The sequence below is a fragment of the Cricetulus griseus genome (genome assembly GCF_003668045.3).
Source record: "Cricetulus griseus strain 17A/GY chromosome 1 unlocalized genomic scaffold, alternate assembly CriGri-PICRH-1.0 chr1_1, whole genome shotgun sequence".
Classification (NCBI taxonomy): domain Eukaryota; kingdom Metazoa; phylum Chordata; class Mammalia; order Rodentia; family Cricetidae; genus Cricetulus; species Cricetulus griseus.
In genome coordinates, this window is record NW_023276807.1 from 69,604,582 (window position 1) to 69,629,380 (window position 24,799).

Sequence of the window (24,799 nt, forward strand, 5' to 3'; positions counted from 1 at the left end):
GGGCGATGGGGCGGGGCGTCCGCGCGAGTGTGCCTGCGTAACGCAGAGTCACGTGTTGTTTTGCTCTTAGTTCAGTCACTCGGTGCGCGATGTGTTACTCACTGTGCGGCGGGGACCGCGACAAGCCCGGGTCGTCGTTGGCGGTGGCAGCAGCAGCAGCAGCAGCAGAAGAAGCAGCGGCCCCAGTGGCGGCGTGGGACCCGAGTGTCCGGACGTAGCCCGGCGTCGCACAGCGCAGAACGGCGGCAGCAGGCCGACCGCGCGCGTCCTAAGCTCGGCCCCGCGGCTCGGGGACCCCGACTCTCGGCCCAGCCAGCCAGTCCCCGGGCGCCGCCCGAGAGCCCGGGAGGCAGCAGCCGCGGACAGTCGGAGCGGGGGGCGGCCACCGCCCGCGCCAAGCATCCTTAGGAGCGGCGGAGGGCCCTGCGCCACCGAGCGGCGCGCGCCTACTAGACCACCGCTTGGGCCCGGGGGACGCGCGCGCGTGGCCGGGCGGCCGGGCGACGGGTGGCGGGGAGCCGCCCCCGCCCGCGCCCCTCGGCCCTCGCCATCCCCTGCGTGCCCAGCCGGGCGGTGCGGCCTGAACCGGCGGCGATGGCTAGTGCGCCCCTTCCTGGGCCCCCCGCGCCGGCGGGTGGGGACGGCCCGAACCTCAATAACAACAACAACAACAACAACCACAGCGTGCGCAAGTGCGGCTACCTGCGCAAGCAGAAGCACGGCCACAAGCGCTTCTTCGTGCTGCGCGGCCCCGGCACAGGCGGAGACGAGGCAGCCGCAGCCGGGGGGTCGCCGCCGCAGCCGCCGCGGTTGGAGTACTACGAGAGCGAGAAGAAGTGGAGGAGCAAGGCAGGCGCGCCGAAGCGAGTGATCGCGCTCGACTGCTGCCTGAACATCAACAAGCGCGCGGACGCCAAGCACAAGTACCTGATCGCCCTCTACACCAAGGACGAGTACTTTGCCGTGGCGGCGGAGAACGAGCAGGAGCAGGAAGGCTGGTACCGCGCGCTCACCGACTTGGTCAGCGAGGGTCGCTCTGGTGATGGGGCCTCGGGCATCGGGGCCACCGGCGGGTCCTGCAGCGCCTCTCTTCCTGGCGTACTGGGTGGCTCGGCAGGCGCCGCTGGCTCCGATGACAACTACGGGCTCGTGACGCCCGCCACGGCAGTCTACCGCGAGGTGTGGCAGGTGAACCTGAAGCCCAAGGGCCTGGGCCAGAGCAAAAACCTGACCGGTGTATACCGCCTATGCCTGTCTGCGCGCACCATCGGCTTCGTGAAACTCAATTGCGAACAGCCGTCGGTGACTCTGCAGCTCATGAACATCCGCCGCTGCGGCCACTCGGACAGCTTCTTCTTCATCGAGGTGGGCCGCTCGGCGGTCACCGGCCCCGGCGAGCTGTGGATGCAAGCCGACGACTCGGTGGTGGCGCAGAACATCCACGAGACCATTCTGGAGGCCATGAAGGCGCTTAAGGAGCTCTTTGAGTTCCGGCCTCGAAGCAAGAGTCAGTCGTCCGGGTCGTCGGCCACGCACCCCATCAGCGTGCCGGGCGCGCGCCGCCACCATCACCTGGTCAACCTGCCCCCAAGCCAGACCGGCCTTGTGCGCCGCTCGCGCACCGACAGCTTGGCGGCCACCCCGCCAGCAGCCAAGTGCACCTCGTGTCGGGTCCGTACAGCCAGCGAGGGCGACGGCGGCACGGGAGCAGGGGCTGGGGCAGCGGGAGGCAGGCCTATGTCGGTAGCCGGGAGCCCCCTGAGTCCCGGGCCGGTGCGCGTGCCCCTGAGCCGCTCGCACACCCTGAGCGGCGGCTGCGGAGGCCGCCCGAGCAAAGTGACGCTGGCGCCGGCAGGGGGCGCCCTGCAACACAGCCGCTCCATGTCCATGCCCGTGGCGCACTCGCCGCCTGCAGCCACCAGCCCTGGCAGCCTGTCCTCCAGCAGTGGGCACGGCTCAGGCTCCTACCCGCTGCCCCCCGGCCCCCACCCGCACCTGCCTCATCCACTGCACCACCCCCAAGGCCAGCGTCCGTCCAGCGGCAGTGCCTCAGCCTCCGGCTCCCCCAGTGACCCGGGTTTCATGTCACTTGATGAGTATGGCTCCAGCCCTGGCGACCTCAGAGCCTTCAGTAGCCACAGGAGCAACACGCCCGAGTCAATCGCAGAGACCCCGCCAGCCAGGGACGGCAGTGGGGGCGAGCTCTATGGGTATATGAGCATGGATAGACCCCTGAGCCACTGTGGCCGCCCTTACCGCAGGGTCTCTGGGGATGGGGCTCAGGACCTGGACAGAGGACTGAGGAAGAGGACTTATTCCCTGACCACGCCTGCCAGGCAGCGGCCAGTACCCCAGCCTTCCTCTGCCTCCCTGGATGAATATACTCTCATGCGTGCCACCTTCTCTGGCAGTTCAGGACGCCTCTGCCCATCGTTCCCTGCGTCCTCTCCTAAAGTGGCCTACCACCCTTACCCAGAGGACTATGGAGACATTGAGATTGGCTCTCACAAGAGTTCTAGCAGTAACTTAGGGGCAGATGATGGCTACATGCCCATGACCCCTGGGGCGGCCCTCAGGAGTGGTGGCCCCAACAGCTGCAAGAGTGATGATTATATGCCCATGAGCCCCACCAGTGTGTCTGCCCCCAAGCAGATCATGCAGCCGAGGTCAGTGGCCTCAGCAGCCTTGCCCCCTTCAGGAGCAGCAGTGCCAGCACCCCCTTCAGGGGCAGGCAGGACCTTCCCAGTGAATGGAGGCAGCTACAAAGCCAGCTCCCCCGCGGAGAGCTCCCCAGAGGATAGCGGGTACATGCGAATGTGGTGTGGCTCCAAGTTGTCCATGGAGAATGCAGACCCAAAGCTGCTCCCCAATGGGGACTACCTCAACATGTCCCCCAGCGAGGCTGGCACTGCGGGCACGCCACCTGACTTTTTCTCAGCAGCTTTGCGTGGAAGCAGTGAGGGCCTCAAAGGTGTCCCTGGCCACTGCTACAGCTCTTTGCCCCGCTCTTACAAGGCTCCCTATTGCAGTGGGGACAGCGACCAGTATGTGCTCATGAGCTCCCCTGTAGGGCGAATCTTGGAAGAGGAGAGGCTGGAACCCCAGGCCACCCCAGGGACCTCCCAGTTGGCTGGCACCTTTGGGGCGTCTGGGGGTGGCCATACCCAGCCTCATCATTCAGCAGTGCCTTCCCCCATGAGGCCTAGTGGCAGTGGTGGCCGCCCTGAGGGCTTCCTGGGCCAGCGCTGTAGGGCAGTACGACCTACACGCTTGTCCCTGGAGGGACTGCAGACCCTTCCCAGCATGCAAGAGTACCCTCTACCTGCAGAGCCCAAGAGCCCTGGCGAGTATATCAACATTGACTTTGGTGAGGCAGGTACCCGGCTGTCCCCGCCTGCCCCCCCACTGCTGGCATCGGCAGCTTCATCCTCTTCGCTGCTTTCAGCCAGTAGTCCTGCATCATCCCTGGGTTCAGGTACCCCAGGCACCAGCAGTGACAGCCGGCAGCGCTCCCCGCTCTCTGACTATATGAACTTGGACTTCAGTTCTCCCAAGTCCCCTAAGCCTGGCACCCATAGTGGGGACACAGTGGGCTCCATGGATGGCCTTCTCTCCCCAGAGGCCTCATCCCCATACCCACCGCTACCCCCACGTCCTTCTGCCTCCCCTTCTTCTCTGCAGCAGCCTCTGCCACCTGCCCCAGGAGAGCTATACCGCCTGCCTCCAGCATCAGCTGCCACTTCCCAGGGACCTACTGCTGGCTCCTCAAAGTCCTCGGAGCCTGGGGATAATGGCGACTATACCGAGATGGCCTTTGGTGTGGCTGCTACCCCGCCACAACCTATTGCGGCACCCCCAAAGCCAGAAGGTGCCCGAGTGACCAGTCCCACATCGGGCTTGAAGCGGCTAAGTCTCATGGAGCAGGTGTCTGGGGTGGAGGCCTTTCTTCAAGTCAGCCAGCCCCCTGATCCCCACCGGGGTGCCAAGGTCATCCGTGCAGACCCACAGGGGGGGCGACGTCGCCACAGTTCAGAGACCTTCTCTTCTACTACCACAGTCACCCCAGTGTCCCCCTCCTTCGCCCACAACTCCAAGCGCCACAATTCGGCCTCTGTGGAAAACGTCTCTCTCAGGAAAAGCAGTGAAGGCAGTGGCATCCTGGGAGGAAGTGATGAGCCACCCACATCCCCGGGACAGGCACAGCCCTCGGTGGCTGTGCCACCAGCGCCACAGGCTAGACCATGGAACCCGGGTCAGCCTGGAGCTTTGATTGGCTGTCCGGGAGGGAGCAGTTCTCCCATGCGCAGAGAGACCTCCGTGGGTTTCCAGAACGGCCTCAACTACATTGCCATTGATGTGAGGGATGAGCAGGGGTCCTTATCGCAGACTCAGCCTCAGCATCCACAGCCAGGAGACAAGAGCTCTTGGGGCCGGACCCGTAGCCTTGGGGGTCTCCTCGGCACCGTGGGAAGCACTGGCAGCAGCGGGGTGTGTGGGGGCCCAGGCACTGGAGCCTTGCCCTCTGCCAGCACCTATGCCAGCATCGACTTCTTGTCCCATCACTTGAAGGAAGCCACAGTCGTGAAAGGTGAGGTCCTTTGACCTTGAGGCTGTGAGGGAGGGTGGTGTTTTGGGTGGCTTTGGATGTCACTCTACCCTAGTGGTTCCTTGGCTGCCATTGTCTTTTCCCGAAGAGCTTGTCAGGAACTTTGGCTTAGCTTTTGAGTAGAGTTTGGGGAGACTTTGACCTTGGTTTAAGGTCCAGTCATCTCTTGCGTGGGTCGTTGTGGTCCTGCCTTTCCCATCTGCTGGCTGGGTGGAGACTCTGCAGAGTGGCCACTCCAGAGGGAAGTTGTTTAGATCTTCACAGTTGAGGGTGCTAAAAGGTGCCAATATAGGCCCTGTATGTGAGTGACTGGGCCCCAGGCCACTGCTATCCAGCTAGAAGGTTTATTGAAACACACCCCAGAGTCCCTCAGGAAGGGAGCATAAGTCTTGGTGGCTGCTCAGAGCAGCAGCTCCTGTCATATCCAGTTCTCACTGTGACAAGCTTGTCCATCCAAGAGGCACCATAGTTCTCATAAGGACATGGTAGTAATGCAGCTTGGCTTACATAGCCTCATGGCAGCTGTTCTCACCTGAGCATAACTGGGCGTTTTCCTGGAGGGTTTCCTGTCTGTGGGTACTAGGCAAGTAAACCTCCCAGGATTTCTGGTGATGCAGGTCCAGAAGGTGACAAAATGGCATTGTTAATAAGTCCCCAGGTAATGCTGGATATAAGTATAAATCTCTGGGGAGGTTTGGGAACTTAGGAGCCACTGGAAGTACCTTGTGGGCTGGGTGGATCAAGGAGTGGGAGTTGGCTTAGGGACAGGATGGGCTCGGCTCCTCAGAGCACCCCAGGCGGTAATACTCAGCCATGGTTCAGGATCAGGGATTGAAGTGCAGGCCTTTCCCAGGAACAGTGGGACTGGAGGGTTCTATCTGCTCCCCAATTTTCAAATATCTTGCTGTGCAGCTGACGAAGTGTCTGTGTCTATGAAATGGCTGGAGTGTAAGAGGGTAAGGGGGACTGGAGTGCTGAGTTCTGCTGTTTTTTGCCTTGTCTGTTTCTGGATGGGGTTGCTAGCAGGACAGACTGGTGCCACAGTGGAGCTGGTGGTGTTTCACAGGGACCTGTACACTTTTGGTTCTTAGGGTGAGCAGAACAATGCTATCTACATTCAGACTAGTATATTTGGGGCTGTTAATTCATAGGCTTCAGGCTTATAATACCATTATTCTAGGGTAATAGATGAAAAACTAGTTCTTCTATTATTATAATTACTAACTGGAGCAGAGGAAGAGGAGTCTCCAGGAATTACCAGTAGAACAGCACTTCAACATCTAATTAAATCAGCCAGAAGGAGGCAAAGTGTCTCCTTCGTGGTCAGTCTTCCAGGTGAAAGTCACTTGGTCAAAGTTTTATTAAATAGTACAAAGTGTCTTTTTCTTTTGTTTTTCAAGACAGGGTTTCTCTGTAGCTTTGGAGCCTATCCTGGAACTCACTCTGTAGACCCAGCAGGCCTTGAACTCACAGAGATCCACCTGCCTCTGCCTCCTGAGTGCTGGGATCAAAGGCATGCTCCACTGCTGCCACCACCAGCATTACCATGCTGCCAGTACAAAATTTCTAAAGCCAAGGAGTTGAGGCTAGGTAAGCCACAGGTCATCTAAGCACAACAGGGTGTGACCAAATCGGGAAAGTCTGTTTGCCCCCCACCACACACACTTAGCAACTTCCATGTCCCTGGTAGAGGAGGTGGGTAAACAGGCAGAGTTGGGGCTGGGTGGGTGGTCTCCTACTTTGGAAACCCCCCAGCTAAAGCCCACACTCTGGAGCCTGTGGTATAGTCACTACCTTCAGAAAGTATTCACTGGCAGATGAGAAAGAATGCTGACCCACAGGCAGGGGGAGTGTGTTTAGACACCTGGTTCTTCTAGTCCTGCTTAAGGTTTCCCACCGGGATAAAATTCCTGTCAGCCTGCAGAGTTCACACGAGTGAAATCCAAACGGTTCTTCCTACACGCAGATACAGAGGCAGCTTGGTTACTATTGTTCTGAGTTCTGTGGAAGTTATGCTAAATTTCCTAAGAAGGGTATTTTAGAGAAAAACAGATAGCTACTTTTCCTCTATTTTGTGCCAAAGCCACATGTTCAAAGGGAGGCATACATGCCAAATTAGATTTCTAGCATATTGACCTGAGTAGAGAGCAGTATCGGAGTGTGGTGGGGGAGGTGAACAATTCTTGGCCCACAGAGCTGAACCCTTGATGTTTGTTGAGCCACAAAGGACCACCGAGAACCCCTGGATGAACGTCTTACTGTGTGTAGCTCACATCCAGATAGAAATTGGTGGTGTATGCGTATGAAACATTTTTTGTATAGTGGTATGCTGTGAGAGGGCCATTTGTGGAAACCAGGCTAGAAGCATGAGTTTGAGGCTGAAATGCAGAATGTCCTCGATGCTATCCAAGCTCTGCCCAGGCTCTCAGCAGTGAGTGCCCTGTGCTTCCATTCCAAGCTGCTGGCTCATCTTCTCCTGGGCAATCCTCATGAGTTACACAGACACGGAATAATTTAGCTCAACCTGGGTAGTGTGTGCATAAGGAATATAGACAAAGTCCTGGCAGTGTTTCATAGTCGAGTGGGGTTGAATTGGGAATGGGGGTGGGTGTTTCTTACACAGCTTATTAAGAGGCTAGTACCCCAGTATTTGTGTAGTCCGATGGATTGTTGTCTTGTTTGGGAACTGGAAGTTAATTGAATTAACTGTGTTTTAAAACTACTTCTTACAAAATTATGCACATTATTGACAATAGGGTTATAGATTGGCATGCTCCCTAAAATGTTGGTTTTCCTCTGTAGAGGGATTTTCATGCTGCTAGTTTCTGATGTTGAAGAGGCTGAGCAGGTAGATGAGTGCTGTGGGAAGCGGCTGTATTTAGTTCGGTTTGATCAAAAGCCTATTCACACATCCTTCTTTTACAAGGTTGTCAGATAAGTGGAGTGTTTCCAAAGGAGCTGGGGGTTTTGGGAGGGTCTTGATTTAGTCTAGAAAGTTCTGCCTTGATCTCTGGAGCCAGCACAGCAAGCTTCAGTGGGTGCCACCTAGGCCTGGTGCCTGGGGGATGAGATATTGCTGTGCAGGATGGCTCTCACCTCTTAAGGAAGAGGCAACTGAGGTGCTAAGGGAAACACTCTGGCTTTGGTGAATGAAAGTCACGTGGCCAGTTCTGCTTCCTTTATTGAAAGAAAAGCCTTTACTGAAGTATTGCCTGGAAGGAAGGAGGGCGGAGCGAGGAAGCCAGGGTTCTGGTTGCTAATCTCCTCCGGAGAACACAACCCGGTGTGTCTGGCTGTGTTGTCTGCAGAGCAGTAGATTCCAGTCCTTCCCCTGCTGGGTCTCTAAGCCCTTCCAGAAGGAGGGTTAGGAAAACAGCAGTTCTGTGCTGTTGGGGATGTGGGCAGCCAAAGTACTTTTGGAAATGAGTACTCTTAAATTAAAAACTAATAAATAAAACCTGAACTCAGTAGTCTGGGAATGGAGACAATGCCTTACCTTCCCTGACCCATTATTGGTTGTGCTCGGTGCTCTAAGAAAGCCACCCCACCTCCTTTCTTTAAGAATTCTGTAAAGCCAGGTGGTAGCTCAGCCTTAGAGCAACGTGGGAGGAGAGCAGCAAAACAAAACAAGATTTGTTCTAGAAGGGGGAAAAAATGAAAGTAACAAAGTAACAATGTGGAGATTCAAATTACATAGTAACAGAACAATTAAGAAAAACAGGCCTGCTGTCTGCCCTGGCTTCAAAGCAGGCTTCGCATTCCCTCCTGTGATGTGCTCAGGTATTAGGAGTTGTTGACAAGATGAGGATGTGTAATTAGAATATACATTTTTAAAATTGCCTCTTAATGCTGGGAGCTCTAACTAACAGCCAAGCCCTCAAACTTCAGGTATTTAATTAGCCAGCGCTCAGCAGGGATTCCGTTTTGTTTGTTGACTTAACTTGGGGGTCATTCCTGAAGTTTTGATTTCAGTACTGTGCTGCCTGTTTGTAGGGTAGGAACATGGTGGATTCTTTGCTCTTGGCCCCCAAAAGAACAATTTTCATGGCAGCAGCTGGGCATAAAGGCGTGCTATTAGATTCCTATTAACACCTTTTCTCTGGAAGCATTTTCTAAGAGAGTGGTAACTTTGCTATCAGATTTGGCAAGCAGGTCAGCTTTCTGTTTTGTTTTGTTTTGGGAAGGGAGCATTGGATAGTACAGAATTGAATGTTTTCTGTTCACCTTGGAAACTTAAAGGAAAATGTAACTTTATTCTTGTATCTATGTTGCCAGTTAGGGTGGGGCCACTTGGACTCAGAGGGGAGCTGAGCCCCAAGATTCAGCCCCTTTGCCTAGAGAACTAACTGGTAGGCATGGAGTCTCTTCAGTTTCCAGACCAGCACAAAAGAATGTATGTTTTAATGCAAGATGTGCCAAGCATTTTAATGTTACCGTTTTAGTGCACAATTTCTGTGTCTCCACAATGATCTGATACAAAGGTTGTGTTACTTATTCCACTATGGGTTTTGTGGCAGCCCTGCTTTCTGAAACTGAACAGAATTCTCTTGTTTATTTTTGTTGGTCTGAATGTATCAGTCAAGGCTGCAGGGGGAAGGGGTGTGGTTGAGGTGGATGGCACAGGGAGAGAAGGGTAGATGCCAATATGTGTCTGAAGGGAGCTGGTAGGGAAATGCTGAGGTCAGTGGTGGCCACTGGCCTTTCGGGTGTCTTTTGTGGCTAGTTTTCTAGGCTCCTATTGAGGGTGCCCTGAAGTAACACATGCAGAGGAAAGTTGGGATAGACAGAGAACCAAGCTGCACACCAGGAGCTGCTTGCTGGGTGCAGAATGTGCCAGACACTTCTGGACTTGGCGGTCTTAATTGACTTCATTGTGTTAGGGTGCTGAAATGGAGTTGTGTTCAAATGTACAGGCTGTGTGTGGATGATAAAGCAGTCCACTTAATAATTGCAATTTTTTGTCTGCTAAACTTAAGAAAAAAAAATACTGAGTTTTACAGTCATAGTTATCTGTCCAAATATGTGCCAAAAAGAGCAGGCAAATGATTTAAACACTGTTCCACTTTCTTTGGTGTGGTGTTTATGCAATGACATTTGCAAAATATTTCTTATTTCTTGTGCATATACTGAAATTGAGCCAAACATTGGAATCCACAATATATCTTAAAGGTAAACCTTTACACGAACTTTACCAAGTTTTTTAATAGTTATTTGCAAAAGTATCAGGTTTTCCAAAAATACTTGTTTAGAGCTGGTGTTTGTGTTTTCGTACTCGTTTTTTCCAAAACCCATAATTTTTTTCTACTTAATTGAGACTTGAATGCTAATATATTTTCTGAGGACATTCAATCTCTGTATAGTCACCTCAAGAATACTGGTTCTCTATTCTTTTCATCTATAGAGAGCTGGTGCAGTTCTTAGTGATTTATCATGGTATTTAGCTTTGAGTTTTTTTCAAAGCATAAATGTAAACTCTATAGTTCATCCTAGGATACCGTTTTCATTATTGCTTCAAAAGCCCTATGTTGATATTAGGGGTGACTCTGCTTTTTTTGTGTGTGGTCACAGTGGAATGTTTTAATATTTATTGCTATGACAGGAGATTTCTCTCCTCACTCTGTGGACTTAACTCAGGCCATCTTCAGGGAATAAAGTATACTATTAACAATCCAGAAATGTGATGAACACAGTGTGATGCTGGAAGAATTCTACTCATTGGGTGTAATGAAAAAGAAACATTCTGAGCAATACTGAAAGGTAACTTCACAGGGCACAACTGGGTGAAAATTCAAACTTTTTTTTTTGTAGTGTGTTTAAGTGTAACATTATGTGACCGTCATGCATCTTATGATGTATGCAGACTCAGCTTTTATGTGGACGGGTGTTTTGCCTGTATTTATGTCTGTGCACCACATGTATGTGTGCCTGCTGACCAAGGAGGCCAGAAGAAGGCATCAGATCCCACAGAACAGGAGTTACAGAGGGTTGTGAGCTGCTGTGTGGGTGCTGGGAATCCAAGCCAGGTCCTCTGAAGGAGTAGCCAATGAATGCTCTTAAGAGCTGAGCCATCTCTCCAGCCCTAGACTCGGTTTTTGATGAGATTACAGAACCTGCTGGTCAGAGGGTCAGGTGACCTGTGCAAGGTCACTAGGACAAAGGGAGGGAGCAGTGTTGGGCTCTTGGGTCCTTGCTTGGAGAGCACATAAACGCATATGCCTCAGAATTTCCCTGCTGACCTTCTATTTCCTGTTTCTGTTGTGTGGCAGGGATGAGTTACTTTCCCCTTCCCTCTCATTTTCCTCTTTACAGTTTCAGAGTGAAATGGGAACAGTTAAGGAAGAAGGATGGAAGAATGGACATTGTGGGAAAGACCTCTCATTTATTTTTTATTTTTATTTTTTAGCCAGTTTCCACCTGTCAATTTCAAGAACTTTGTGGTAATTTCCAAATGTCCCCCCCACACACACACATACAATTTATAAACCCTCATTTTTTCCATGGATTTTTGGACTTAACTCCTGGTGGTAACTTCTCATGGTCCAGCCATGCTTCTTGGATCTGTCCTGAATAAAACATTTCTATTCCTCTCGCAGTTGTTGTTTTAGTAAAGAGCACAGGGTATGGACACAGTACTTGATGTAAATGCCTCAGCTCAGTGTGAAAAGTAGAGGATGTGGGAGGGGGCTCCAGAAGTGTATCTGAGGACACAGAACCACAGTGGGAACCACTGCCTCAACAGTATTGAAGGTCAGATTTAACCAGGGTAAAATGGTTATTGAACACCACCAGGAGAGCATTGGAGAAGGTGGCACAGAGGTTGGCATGCCATGGGTGAGCATGTACAGCACTTTCCACCAGCCCCTCTGCTGTTTCACCCAGTTTAGGGAACTGCTTGGGTATGGATGAAAGGATGCATTTGAGATAGAAAAGCAAAGTGCCCAGTGAGAAGATTGCTCACAAAACAGGCAGAGGGGATTGAGGAATGTTGTTTAGAAGAAATGTTTCTAGGCTAGTTCAACAAGAAGGCTGAGGCTACCTGGCAACACTGAAGCCTTCCTTCGCTCTTCAGGGCAGGAGAAGCCCTGCTGACCCTCGATACAGGCTGGGTTAACATCCTCAGTTTCTGTGCCCTGTTCGTGGAATACCATACACCCCTCACAGCCCGTTAGCAGCTTCCAAAGTGATGAGTCATTAACTCACTTAATGATGAGTAGATTTGGAAACACCAATTTAGAATTAGCCTCAGGATCAGTTAGTAGCGAATCACCTATCTGTTGCTGCGTGGTTATCTTCTCGGGACCACGTATCCCATGGGGTCATAATATTCTTAAGGTCCTTTAAAAAAAAAGTTGTGGGGAATATCATTTAGCTGGATTCTTACATGATGACAAATGGGTTTCATTCATATTGAATTGGACCCATCTGCCCCCTTTGGAGGAGGTGTGATTATAAAAGAAAACTTAGACAGACACACCAAGAATTCATTAGATGCTCCGAGTTAAAAACTGTTGTAGAGACTGGAAGGTCTACTGCTCTAGGCGATTGTCTTGTTTATGTTGGCTGCATCATAGAAGAGGACTCCTACTCCCTAGCAGATGGCAGCCCTGGGCCAGGAGCCTGCTGCCATCATGAGCAGCATTTGCCCAGAGCAGGCTGATGGGAGACTTTCACAGGACAGTCAAACCAGAACGAAGGCAGCTTCTCCAGGTTCAGGGGAGGGTCAGGTTCAAAGTTCACTGTCTTGCCCATCATGGGTTTGTCTAGTACTTTCTAAACACAGAATTTTTAAGACAGAAGAATGGACTCTGGCTGTTCAACAGACCCACGAATGGTTACGTGCATCATGTGACCACAGGTCCATCTTAGGGCACTGACTTGTGTGTTGGGTTTAAATAGGGAAACATTAGGTCTGGGGTCAGGGGTCTTATGTATTTAAGCAGTCCCTGTTGAGGTGTGGTTTCGTCATCCTTATCTCAGTTCTGGTTCTTGAAGATGGTCCAAAGAAGCGCTTCTTGCTTAAGGGGACAGCTGGCTCCTGCAGGACAGGCTGCTCGTGTGTTCATAGGTGATTGTCTCCATGGGGGTGGGGAGACTGCCTTGGGAGTCTCTGCTGTTCCTGGAATCAGAAGTGGCTGAAAGTTGAGAACAGCAGCTTATCTCTGCTCCTTTAGCTTCAGAGGGGGATGGGATAGATTAGGCAGAATGAAACTGGTCTCTCAGCCAACATCACACACAGACACACACACACACACACACACACACACACACACACACACACACACACCAGGCTTCTGCCCTGTTTTTAGTTAGTTCGTGGGCTTAAATGAGTTTTTTTTTCCACCTGAGGTATCTTCTAGATGTATTTAATTATGAAGTTAGTTGTAAAAACTAGGAATCCCATTTATTCCCCATCTTCTGGCATGCTGTGAAGAGTCTATTGCTATCACAAACATATAAGCCTTTTCCAAGTATGGTGTGTGTGGATTCCCTGATCATGTGCCTCTCTGTAATTGAGCACATGCCGGGAAGCCACCTGTCACTGCAATGACCCTGTTGTCCTATGCCTTCTTGGTTGTCAGACAAGCAGGGGAAGCCTCTCCTGTCCTTTTCCCCGAGTTAGGCCACCCTGGGCCACTGCCCTACCCTCACCTCTGTTCAAGATCTTGGCTGCCCCTGGCAGATGGGGAAACGGTGAAGTGGGGTGAGAAATCTTAAAAGCAGACTTAGATGACTCCACTAAATTTTAAAAGTATACAAATAATGGTCTGGAGGCTCCAAGCATTAAGCAGGATTTACCACCACGTGGGTTAGAGAGCACCACTGAGAAGCTGGTTTTTTGTGTTATGAAGTCCGAAATGGAGCTACTTAGGACTGTGGTACACTGTGGGCATGGCTGCTTTCCTTCCAAGGGAAATGGGGGGGGGGCAATTCATGGAGACTGAATTTTGAAAATGTATATACATAGAAAATTCTTCATTGTCAGATCAATTTATAAGCAGGTGTTCCTGGGGGCACTCTCCTCAAAGAGGCCTTCTCCCTCTGTGGTTCATCCTCTTCCTCCATCCCTCCCTCCTCCAGCCCTTCCGTAGTTCATCACCCTCTGACAGTGAGATGGGGATCCTCTCCCTGCAGACCTTCATTCTGTGGGGCCATGCCTGTATGCTGCTGGGTTTCCTTCTTTTGAGCTGTCCATTTCAGCTGGTGCAGAGGGCTTGGGAGAAGACATTTCATAAGTTGTCTGCTGATTGACCTATAGGTGTGTCTAGCCTCTGCCCCTGGGCCTGAATGACAGGAACAGGTAGCATGTTCTTGCTTTGGGTCTATCTAGCCATCCAGAAGGGTTGGCTTTGTCTACTACTCTGTCATCAGGAACCTTGGCCCTGTCTCTGACCCAGGCATCCTGGACCTTAGTGCCCTAGTGTGGGTGGCTAGTAGAGGCTCTACCTGGGCTGAAGTTGTCTTTCCAGAAGCATGGTCCATGTGGACTTGACCTTGTAAGCATATGCTGGCCTTTGACTGCAAGAGCATGTGCAACTGGCTGAGTCCCTGTGGATCCCATGGAACTGACTGAACTGTGTGCCAGGGGGGGCTAGAGCGGGGCAGGGAAGGCAGCTGCTGTGGGAGCTGGATGCTGTGCTACCTGGTGGTATACAGTAGGTTTTGGCTTGGTTCTGTCCTGTCATGGTTTGAGTAGAGCAGAGAGTCAGTGATGTCCTGGGCTTCTGGAGGCTCTTAGCTTTCAGTGTCCTAGAGTTCCCACCATCATGAGTTCTCCTTCCTCAACATGTTCACCCAGTCAGCTGAGTTGGTGCCCCCTTTGCTAGGACCTGCCTGCATAGTTCCATGTGCCTCCCAGTGGTCCTTGGGCTGCTAAAAATCCTAGTTGTTTGCATTGTTGAGGTATCTTAGGAGGAGATGGGGCTGTGACAGTAGGTCCCCTATGCCCTGCTGCTGTGACTCCCCAAACAGCCAGAGGAACCAGCCTTCCTCAGCAGCTCAGGGCCTTGAGGTCTGAAGAAGTCTTTGTAGTTCAGAACATGGCATGTGGCTGCATGCCTGTATGACTGAAGTTGAAGGAGTCTGACCACAGAGTGTGAATCATGCCATAAGTATGCATTCCTTGATGTAGAAAATCAATATCCATGTATGTTTTGTTTGTAGTCATTATGGTTTCTATATAGAATCTCCTTTGATAGTTTCACTGTGATACATGGGGGGGGGGAGAGAATAGTGCTGTCTTCAGGAGTGGGTGTGATTGACTTAGCTGAGAAATCACCTGGTTGATTGGTAGCCATGGTCCTGAGTCCACCTTGGGTCTGACTATGGCCATTGTAGCCTCATGCATCCCACTTGTATATCCCATTGAACCTTGGAAAGCTGTATGGGTTTCAGGGAGCAGGGATGGCACTGTGTGAGAGGTGGCTCACAGGGTTACAAGCTTGGAAAGAGGCCCCACTGAGCACTTGCTTTTGGTTCCTATTCTTGTTGCTACAACAAAACACCTGCTAAAAGCAACTCAGTAGGGTTTGTCTTGACTCAAAGCTTCCTTGAGAGTATAGTCCATCTTGTTGGGAAGGCATAGCTGCAGGAGTTTGAGACAGCTGGTCACATTGCATCCACCATCAGAAAACAGATGAACGGTGATGCTTGCTCAATTGCTCCCTTTTACTGAGTCCAAGATTCTAACCCATGGATGGTGTCACCCATGGTGGGTGGGCGGGTCTTCCCAGCTCTGTTAACCCAATCTAGAAATGTCTTTCTTAGACATGCTCCAGAGGTTTGTCCCAAGGCAATTGATGGTAGATCCTATCAACTCAACAATTAGTATGAGCCGTCACAGCTCCCAAGCTGGTCAGCTATCAGTTGAAGGAAAGCGCATGAATCCTCTCTTCGTATTTATTCTACTTCTCCATAATTTGACAGGAAAACAATAGAAGGTTTTGTAACTCCATTTGTAAGCATTGTTATAGTGTACATAAAGCATGAGTGTAAGCCATCATACAAAAAAACGTGCTACATCTGAGGGAAGAAGGAAGCTTCTTAGAGAACATTTGTAATTTTAATGCTGGTTCAGCTGTGGAAGTGAAATCACATTTTCAAGTGACCCAAGAAAGATTTGGGCAGATTATGAATTGCAAGTGTGGTAGGTGTCAGGCTCTCTTTGGGAAGCCAGAGTATCAACAAAGCCTGCGTTTGGTGGTGACCAGATGATGCTGATCCCTGCTGTGCATTAACAAGCTAGAGAGGATCATTCTGAGTAGTGCTGGCTTCACACTGGGTCTTATGACTCACAGGGTCTGTAAGAGGATAGCGTGGCCTTTAGCAGACAGTATTGCATTTCTGAAGTGTGTAAGCTTGCAGATAATTTCCAGGGGTATCAGTTAGTCTCAGGTGTAACACACAGGTGGAAAATGTGTGGTGCTGTTTTGACAAACCTGCCTGTGTCTACTCTTTGCGTTCCTTGTTTAATGTTGGTGGGTTCATGTGCCTTGACTGGTTGGCAGACTGGTTCTGTGAGGGATTGGATAGTGAAGGTTCACGCTTGGTTGTCATAGCTACCCAGCTGTGCTAGGTGAGTGACAGTGGCTGTGATCCAGTAAAACTTTATTTGTAGAGATATGGGCTGGCTCTTGCTGTGTACCATCGTCATTTGTGAGATGGAAGTATTCCTCCTGGGTATCCAGCAGAACACCTTCAGGTTTTGTTTTCATTTTGGAGGTTATGTTTATCTTTTCTGCTCTGAGAAGTGGCCCAAACTACAAGGATTTTGTTGTTATTATTGTTGTGCTCGTTGAACATAGCTTGACTAAGGAACAGTGTCCTGAGTACAGAGGACATGGAGGACAGAAGGACATGGTCACATTGCAGTCTAGCAAGCTGGTTTCCCAAGGCATGTGTAAATTGCCTAGTCTTACTCATTAAATAGGATCAGATACTAGTAAGGTATTTAATATCCTTTGAAGGGCGTTCTATAAAAAGCCAATGAAAAACTTTGCATGATCTCATACGTAGAATCTTAAAACACATCCAGGTTAAATGTACAGAGAGCTCAATAAAACTGGTTGGTTGTCATGGGGCTGGGTAAAGTGTGGAGAGCTGGGGACGAGGGGACAGATGTACATGGGGCAGGTGGCTCTTCGGATGTCTACAATGTATGGCAATTATATTAGGAATTACTGTTTGTTTTAAAAACTAGTAACCTTTAACTGCTCCTGGTACCAGAATACAGCCAGAGGAGGTGCCAGCCAGAAAGGAACTGGTTAGTCCATTTCTGATATCCTTTCCAATATATAAATGTGCCCATAGCATCATGCTGTAACCCTCTCAGATACACACAACACCATTTCTTAGGAAGCAGAACAATACAGAACAATTGATGCAAAACAGAAGTGGAGACCAGGCTCAAATGGGCTCTTCTGATTTCCACACTCCCACTGGGCCCCACACATCTGTCCTGGAGGCCATGGGGAGCCTCCCATTGACAACACTGGGGAGAAGTTGACAACCCTCACATACACCCTCCACCCTGGCCCATTTGAAAGGCCCTCATCATTTTGGCCTCTTCCTCTGGTTTTAACCTGGGATTAGAATGTCCTGGTTTGAGAGAACGGGTTCCCTGGGTTTCAGAAGACTGAACTCCCAGGGCTTTGGACTGGAGCTTGTAAACAGCTTGGTCCAGTAGCGTTGGATCTGCACCTGCATGAAGCTGGGGGTTCCTGTTAGGGAGAAGCATGCTAGATGCCCACATTAGGAAACAGCCATTGAAACCTTGGCTTGTAAAAGCCTCCCAGGCTGAGCTGGCAAGTTCCCATGGGAGAAGCTTTGAGTGTGTGGAGGAAGTTTGAAGTTGGGTGCTTCACAGGCTGGAAGGCCTCTGAGAACACCATGCTGGGCCATTAAGAGGCTGCCTTCCTTGAAGAATTAAGCTGAGTAAAGGACTCTGGCCTTGAGAAAGCTACATCATCTCATCTCCTTTCTGGGACTGATTGTGTCACTAGCAAGTTACAACTCGAAGGCAGGGAGTTTGTTTAATAACAGGCATTCAGAATGAAAGGATTTTAATTGTCAGTGGAAGTGAGAGCTCACGTGAAAGAAAGTCGGACTCTGAAGCAGGTTGTCACAGGGAGCTTAATCATCCATTAATCATCCATGTTTTCCTTTTAAATGATTTTTTTTTTCCAATTTAGAGGAAAGGTTAAGTAACCGTTTTTCTTAGAATCTCTGGTGGCTTTGTTATCACACCCAACCTGACCTTTTTTTTTTTTTATTTTTTTTTATGCTCTTAGCAAAGTAAGAAGATACTAAATTATCAGGCATATTTTTCTAGGAATTTCTCTTCCAACTGAAAAGCCTGTTTTCCTAACTAATTCTCTGTTTAAATAAAAAGCCTAAACTGGGCATCAAGATGGGCTTGAAGGATGTGGGAACCCACCAAAGGGCTCATTTCTTCCTTCATGTGATTTGCTAGTAGAAATATAAAGTAAGTGGGCTCTGGTTTTCTTTTGTCATGCAAATCAACATTCCTTTAAATAGCACTAGCGATTCAGAACCCTGAGTATGTCTCCAAGTCCACACCTGCTCTTCTCTGCTCTACACAGAACCTCAATGGGGCTCCAAGTGAGAGTCTGGGTGGGGCTGTTTGTGAGAGAGAAGGCTTGAGGAGGTCTGGAGCTCCCCAGGGCAGAGCTGTCCTGACCCAGGTGTATGTATGCCTGGGACCTTGACCTATGACATGTGAAAGACCTTGATGCCAAACATGCGTAAACCCAGCGGAAGGGAAGGTAGGAGTCCCCTTGACTCAGGTGACCCAGATTTCTATCTTTTTTTCTTGCTAACAACTCCCGGGTTTGGTGCTTAGCTGGATTGGGCATCGGTACTTCTACTTCTTGTTTTGCTGCTTGTCCCGTGCCTTGTCCCGTGCGATTTGAAGACCTTCTCCCTGGTCCTTTAGCAGCCTCTCTTCCTGTCATTCCCCCCTCCCCCCCTTTCCCTGAGGTCTGAGCAGAGCCTCTGCAGTTAGAGCCACTTGACTCATTGAATTCTTTCTGCCTTCGGAAAAGGTGACCTGAAGGCTCATCCTCAGGGACTGAGGAGGCGTGGCCTTGAGACTGTATCCCACGTGGGATGTACCAGTGACATGTCATCAGTGACGACTGAGCAAAGGTGAAGCATAGCTGGGCTCTGTGGCAGGACATGTAGACGGAAGTTTCTTTGGTGGTGGTTTTTGCGGTTGCTCTGTCTGCTTTTCATGGCTCCGGGTACTTGCTACTTTGAAGAGGTCATCTTTGCTCTCAGGGATTGGGGTGTAGAATTGCAAGGAATTTACAATACTGTGACTTTGGTCTCCATAGGAGCTGACACTAGGAACAGGACAGGGGTTTGTGGATCTTTCCTGTGAACAATGCAGGGGGGTCTTCCTGAGTTTCTGTTTTACCACTGTGACTCAGAGTCTCTCTCTTCTGAAGCTACATGCAGAGCAATGTGGCCATAAATTAATCACCCTTGTGTTGCTTCCAGTGGATTTGACATAGGTAATGAATAAATAAATGTATACTGGCATCTCATCCTTAGGAACTATAAATATTTAAGGTTGGGGAATGTCAGGGTTAGAAAATGTTTTCCTTCCTCGTATTCTATATAAACCAGTCCAATAAAGGTAAACAGAAAGGCATAGAACCTACCTCCTAGTTCATGGGTACAGCACATACATCCTAGTTTGCATTCAGGTCAATTCCTGGCTTTGTTATCTCTCCTGATGGACTGGGAAAGGGTGTAGGGGCTTTGGTGAGGGCAGAGGCCTGATCTTAGGCATCCAACCCTCAAGGCCTAGGCAGCCTCCTGAATGTTGCCCTCCTCAGGCATACTTTCTCCTGGCTATGGTAGTCAGGGCTCTGGCCAGCATGCCCAACATAGATTTTGCCACCCGTTCACATTGGAGAAGGATGTTTTGGACATTGGTATGAAGATAGCCAGTTATAATCTTAGGCCTTCTTTCTTTCCATAAGGATGGAAAAGTGGAAGCTACTAAAGCAATCTCTCTCTCTTACCCACCTTCTTTAGTGGAGCTTCCCACTTTTAGGGCTCCATAGAGTGGGTATAGCAAGCTTTCTTTTAGGGCCACCAACGATGGAGACTTATTATTAGTTATGAATTTCTTGCTAGCGCATATAACTTAAATTATCCTGTTTCTCTTCATCTGTGTTTTGCCTCGGGGCTTTTTAACCTTTCTTTCCTTCTGTATAGCTTACTTTCATAGCTTCTCCATAGCTGGCTCTGTGCTGCCTGGCTTCTGGTCTTGGGCGTGTCCCTCTCTTTCTCCCTCATTCTCTCCTTCCTTTCTTCTCTTTCTAGGTTTCTCCTCCTCCTTATTTTCTGTGCCTGTCAGTCTGGCCTATCACTTTCCTGCCTAGCTATTGGACATTCAACTTTTTATTAGAGCAGTCAGATGCTTTAGACAAGCAAGGCGAAACAAGTGCTGTACATCTTTACGTAGTTAAACAAATGCAGCAGAAACAAATGTAACACACCTTTACACAGTTTAAGTAATTTCCACAATTTGTGGGTCCGGTGAGTCTCCCAGAGTCTCCTTGATTTCCTGTTTCTGCAGCCCCACCCCCACCCCCAGGATCACTTCTGATGGTTCATCCTGTTTATAGAGGTTCTCCAGGTCTCCCACACTGGCTCAGTCATCACTGAAGCCACCTCAAGACATGTCTTAAGGAACTATTGCTAACTGTAGTTCTGTTAGTGTGTAGACACTAAGGTTGAAATCCCATGATCCCCAAGAGTCCTGAGGTCCCCATACTAGTATTATGATCATCTGTAAACTGTAGGAGTGTTTGACCTCACAGAAGACAAGTTCCAACACATTGTGTCACCCTGGTGTTTGTGTGAGAAAACGTGGGAGTTGCCCATTGAGAACACACAGGTCTCAGAGCTCATCTCAGTGCTGTGTCTAATCTCCCTGTCTCATTGCACAAGTGCTGGACACCCATTCATCTCCCCAGAAAAATACTGTTTTGGCATGAAGAGACCCTACCTGAGAATAGAATTCAGTAAGAATCTTGCCAAAAGGACCATGTACAGTGAATAACATTCTTCCTGCCTCTCAGCTCAAGCTTTGCCCATAAATGCACTGTGGCAAGTTTCCCTTGATGTGTGCTCCTGGAGATCTGATGCTTGGAGTTGGATGTCATCCCCAAGAAAGTGCAGACCTCACAGAGCTCCTTCCAAGATCATGGGTTCAGCTTCATCTCCCTAAGTCTTGTGTAGAGTGAACTTGATTGGTGTTCTCTTGTAGAAATTTCACTGGGGTCACCTGAGTGGCAAGATGTTGTAGTTTTATTGTGAAACTTGGGCCCTGCTTGTTAAAGTCTGTCAGTAGTCAGGTGCCTCTGTACCCTAGAGTCTCTTGGTATGGAAAATCTTGGTATGGTTAAGACAGGACCTACATGGCAGCCCTTTCCTTATACCGAATTCAGTGTCTGTTGACTTTGTTTGCATAATGTTTATCTCTCAGTTGTCTGAAGAATGCAAAACTTGCAAAACAAACAAAAACCTGAAGTTGCCCAGCCTCCAAGTGTCACATCCTCAAGGGAGGTAGAAGAGCTGGGGGTGTTTGCCTCATACCTGACAGGCTCTGTCTGCACAGATTTGTGCTTTGTTGGAGAGTAGTCTCACATTCTTGTTTGTGGTTGGGTGTTTTGGGGGGCTCCTTTTCAGCTTCAAGGCACACTGCAAACCTCTTGCTGAGCCAGTCCTGTGAACTCAAGAAAAGAACACACACACACTCATTCTCTCTCAGTAGAGAATGAGGCTCAAGAGTTAAAGGTTAGAATTTCATTTAGTGTTAGAGGTTTGTCTGGCTTTATGATGAAGATGATAATAGAGCTAAGAGAGAAGAGGTCTGAGCAGTTTGAGACCCGGTGTTGCCTTGTAGCTATCATCATGGGGAGGGATGTAAAGTTAGTATGCCAGTTAATTTTAAAAGCCAAGGAGCTTTTAAGATAAAAAGGCAGAGTCACCATGATGTGATATCAGTTTTCCAAGTTGTGCTATCCATTGACAAAAGAATGTAAGTATATATCTGCACACACACACACACACACACACACACACACACACACACACACACGCACACACAGAGAGAGAGAGAGAGAGAGAGAGAGAGAGAGAGAGAGAGAGAGAGAGAGAGAGACATGCTGGTTCTCCCTGGAAGGAAAAAACAGGTGTAGCTAGTCACATGACCATGTGACCGTCCTCCTGCCACTCAGCTCAACAGCACAGTTGGTAGCTTTGGTACTTGGGGAGATATGTACACTCTGAGGGGTGCTGAGAACCCTGTGGCTTTAAGTTTGAGGGTGGTTTTTCCAGACAGGGTCTTACCTTGCCACCCTGGTTGACCTCAAACTCACAGAGATTGCCTTCCTCTGCCTTCCAAGTGCTGGGATTAAAGGTGTGAGGTCCCCTTACTAGTTTTACAATCATCTGTAGACTGTAGGAGTGTTTGACCTCATTGCAGACAAGTTCCATCATACTGTGTTGCCCTGCCTAAATCTGTGTATTTTTAAGAAGAGGGAAGATAACAGGCAGTTTCCTGGGCCACGAAAGTGGACTCCAGGCAGCCCTTATTCCTTTGAGGAGTCCTAGGCTGACTGTTGAGGTCACGTGTGGTAGTTGTCATTGGTCCCCAGTGCCTGGGGAGGCAGGCTGGTCCCTTCAGCACAGATGTTTGTCATGAAGGCAAGAACCCTGCCTAACCTCCTTGCTGGAGTGCAGGTCTGTGGGTTTGGGGGAGCTCCCTGTGGTCCCTGGAGTGTGGCTCACCAGTTATCTGATCTTTCCTTTTCAGAGTGAAGAGCTGCAGGCTCCATCACCACCACTACATCAAACTCCGAATCCATCTGAAGGAAATGCTTAGCATGTTTCCAGCCAACGCTGCTCACTTCCCTTGCAGTGGGAGCAATTCTACATTTTGAGACTTCTGTGAATTGTATTAGATAAGGAACCAAGAGGCAAGGCCACCTCCTTCGCCTGTTCCCATAAGGGGCACTTGTCACCATTGCACTGTTTGTGTTGCATTTTGTTTTGTTTGTAAACTAAATGAGTTTGATGGAGTACACTCCCGAGATTGGACATTTCCATTGGCCTTCATGAATCCTGGCCATCGCTGTCATTTCTTTTTACTTTCATTCTGGCAAAGCGGATTAATCACTCAGCATGCAAGGAGATGCTACAATGCCCATGAAAGTGGTCAAATCTGGTATTTAATGGCTTATAGCCAAAAACTACCACAGTCCTACCTCAGTTCAAGGTAAAGCCGGATTGTTTGGCAGGGTACAGGGCAGCTCTGCCCCAGCGTGTCACATGCTGACCTCCGTCTCTCTCTGATAAGTGGATGTGGATTCCAGTCCAGGTACATGCAATGTTTACGTACGCACAACCCGGTGTGGGACTGACAATTCTCCTTGGGATTGGACTTGGAGACGGATTAATCCTAATAATTCCTGAATGTGACTGGATCAGCCTCCTTTTGGAAATTGTCAGCCGTATTTGGGGATAGGGGTGGGGAAGGATAGATCTCTCTTCATACCTTTAACAGGCTTCTTGACTCTTCTCTCTGTAGATGTTCATGTAAGTACTTCAGATGGCAAAAGCCTTTTTTCCTGCCTACGAGCCTCCTGTTTGAACCTTAGCTCGCATTCCTTGAACCAAAAACTCAATGTAGGCATGCTCAAAGCTCAAGGCTGTTTTGGGTTTGGCAAATTTTGTTTTTTAAATATATTATCTCTGCCATAATGTTACTTTGTTGGCCAACAAGGCTGCCCAGAACAGGAGGAGAGGCATTCCAGCCGTTGTACTGTTAATAGCCGAAGAAGAAAACCCGCCTTTTGCCCTACACATGCTTGTCAACAGTTCTTGACAAAGACTACCCTGGTTCTGTTTTCAGTGTTCTGAAAATGTCAGTGTTGTAGAATTGTTTCATGTGTCACCTAGAAGGGCTGAGCTTGCCAGCAGAATATCCGTCACCTTGCTGCTCCATCGCAGGGCTGGAGGTCCTGCCTCCTCCCCCCACCCCCCACCCCCCAGTGCCTGTCTCCTTCATAGTCCTGTAGAGGCTACACTAATTCTTGGAAATGCGAGTTGCTGGTTTATTTTTTATTGTCATTTTGTTTTTGTTTGGGAGAATATATATATATATATAAGTATATAGATATATATCACTATAGAATAATACATTGGTAAGAAGAGGCTTTTTAGAAGACGACCAAAAAATTCCATGTCTTAAATATATATTTAATGGCAATGCAGCTGTCTTCCTGCTTCTGCGCTGAACTTGTAGAAGAAGGCTGTATTGCAAGACAAAGTTGAATGTAAATTGACCCCTACCCTTCGTGAATTCTCAAGGTTTACTTTCCTGCAGCCACACATCACAGCAGTGCACGGGGCACCCAACACTAGTGTGAGAGTCCGTTTGGGTGTATGCTGTATTTTATTGACATGTTGAAGAATCCCCTGGAATTTTAACTAGTGTGGGGAGTAGGAACCTGCCTGGTATTTGCTTTGTCACTAAATCCCCCAGGGACAGTAGGACTGACTGGTCTGATGACAACAGCACACTTAGGCAGATGTGGCACACCCTCCATGTTCTGGAGTGGTCACTACAGGACACAGATGGTACGTGCATGTCCCTGCTGCAGCAGAAATGAGCAAAATGAGAAATCAAGACTACACTAAATTCCCCTCATCCTGTACATTTCAAGAAGAGCAGGCATATGCAATATTTACATCCTTAATTTAGTTTACAGAATGGAACCAAAATGTGTGAGTGTTATGTTTGCCACACTTCTTGCTGTATATTGGGTCTTTGTACATTTTGCTTGACTTAATCTTAAATTTAAACTATTTTTTGCTATATAAACTTTAACAGTTATTAAACAGTGTTTTCTTTGGGTACATGTTGTTTCAGAATATCAAGATGTTAAATATATTTCTCGCTATTGTGTTTTAACAAGAGAGTCACCCTCCCTGTTGTCTTCCGCTGTACATGCTGTATATAGGGGTCACGTGATGCCGCTGAAGACAAGAATAAACTGGAGTAGATTAGTATGCTGTATTTAGTCTGTATTGACCATGGATGCCCTCTTTAATAGCCATATGCAATAAAATAAAATACATTATTTATGAAATGAA

At 49.1% G+C, this 24,799-nt stretch overlaps 1 protein-coding gene across 1 annotated transcript; it reads left to right on the top strand.

Annotated features, from left to right (window-relative positions):
• The first annotated feature begins 559 nt into the window (after nt 1–559).
• Nucleotides 560–24,799, top strand: Irs2 (insulin receptor substrate 2). The gene is made up of 2 exons (XM_027387881.2): nt 560–4,588; nt 22,458–24,799. Exons 1-2 carry the CDS (start codon nt 595–597, stop codon nt 22,460–22,462), a joined length of 3,999 nt encoding a protein of 1,332 aa, XP_027243682.1. The 5' UTR covers nt 560–594; the 3' UTR covers nt 22,463–24,799.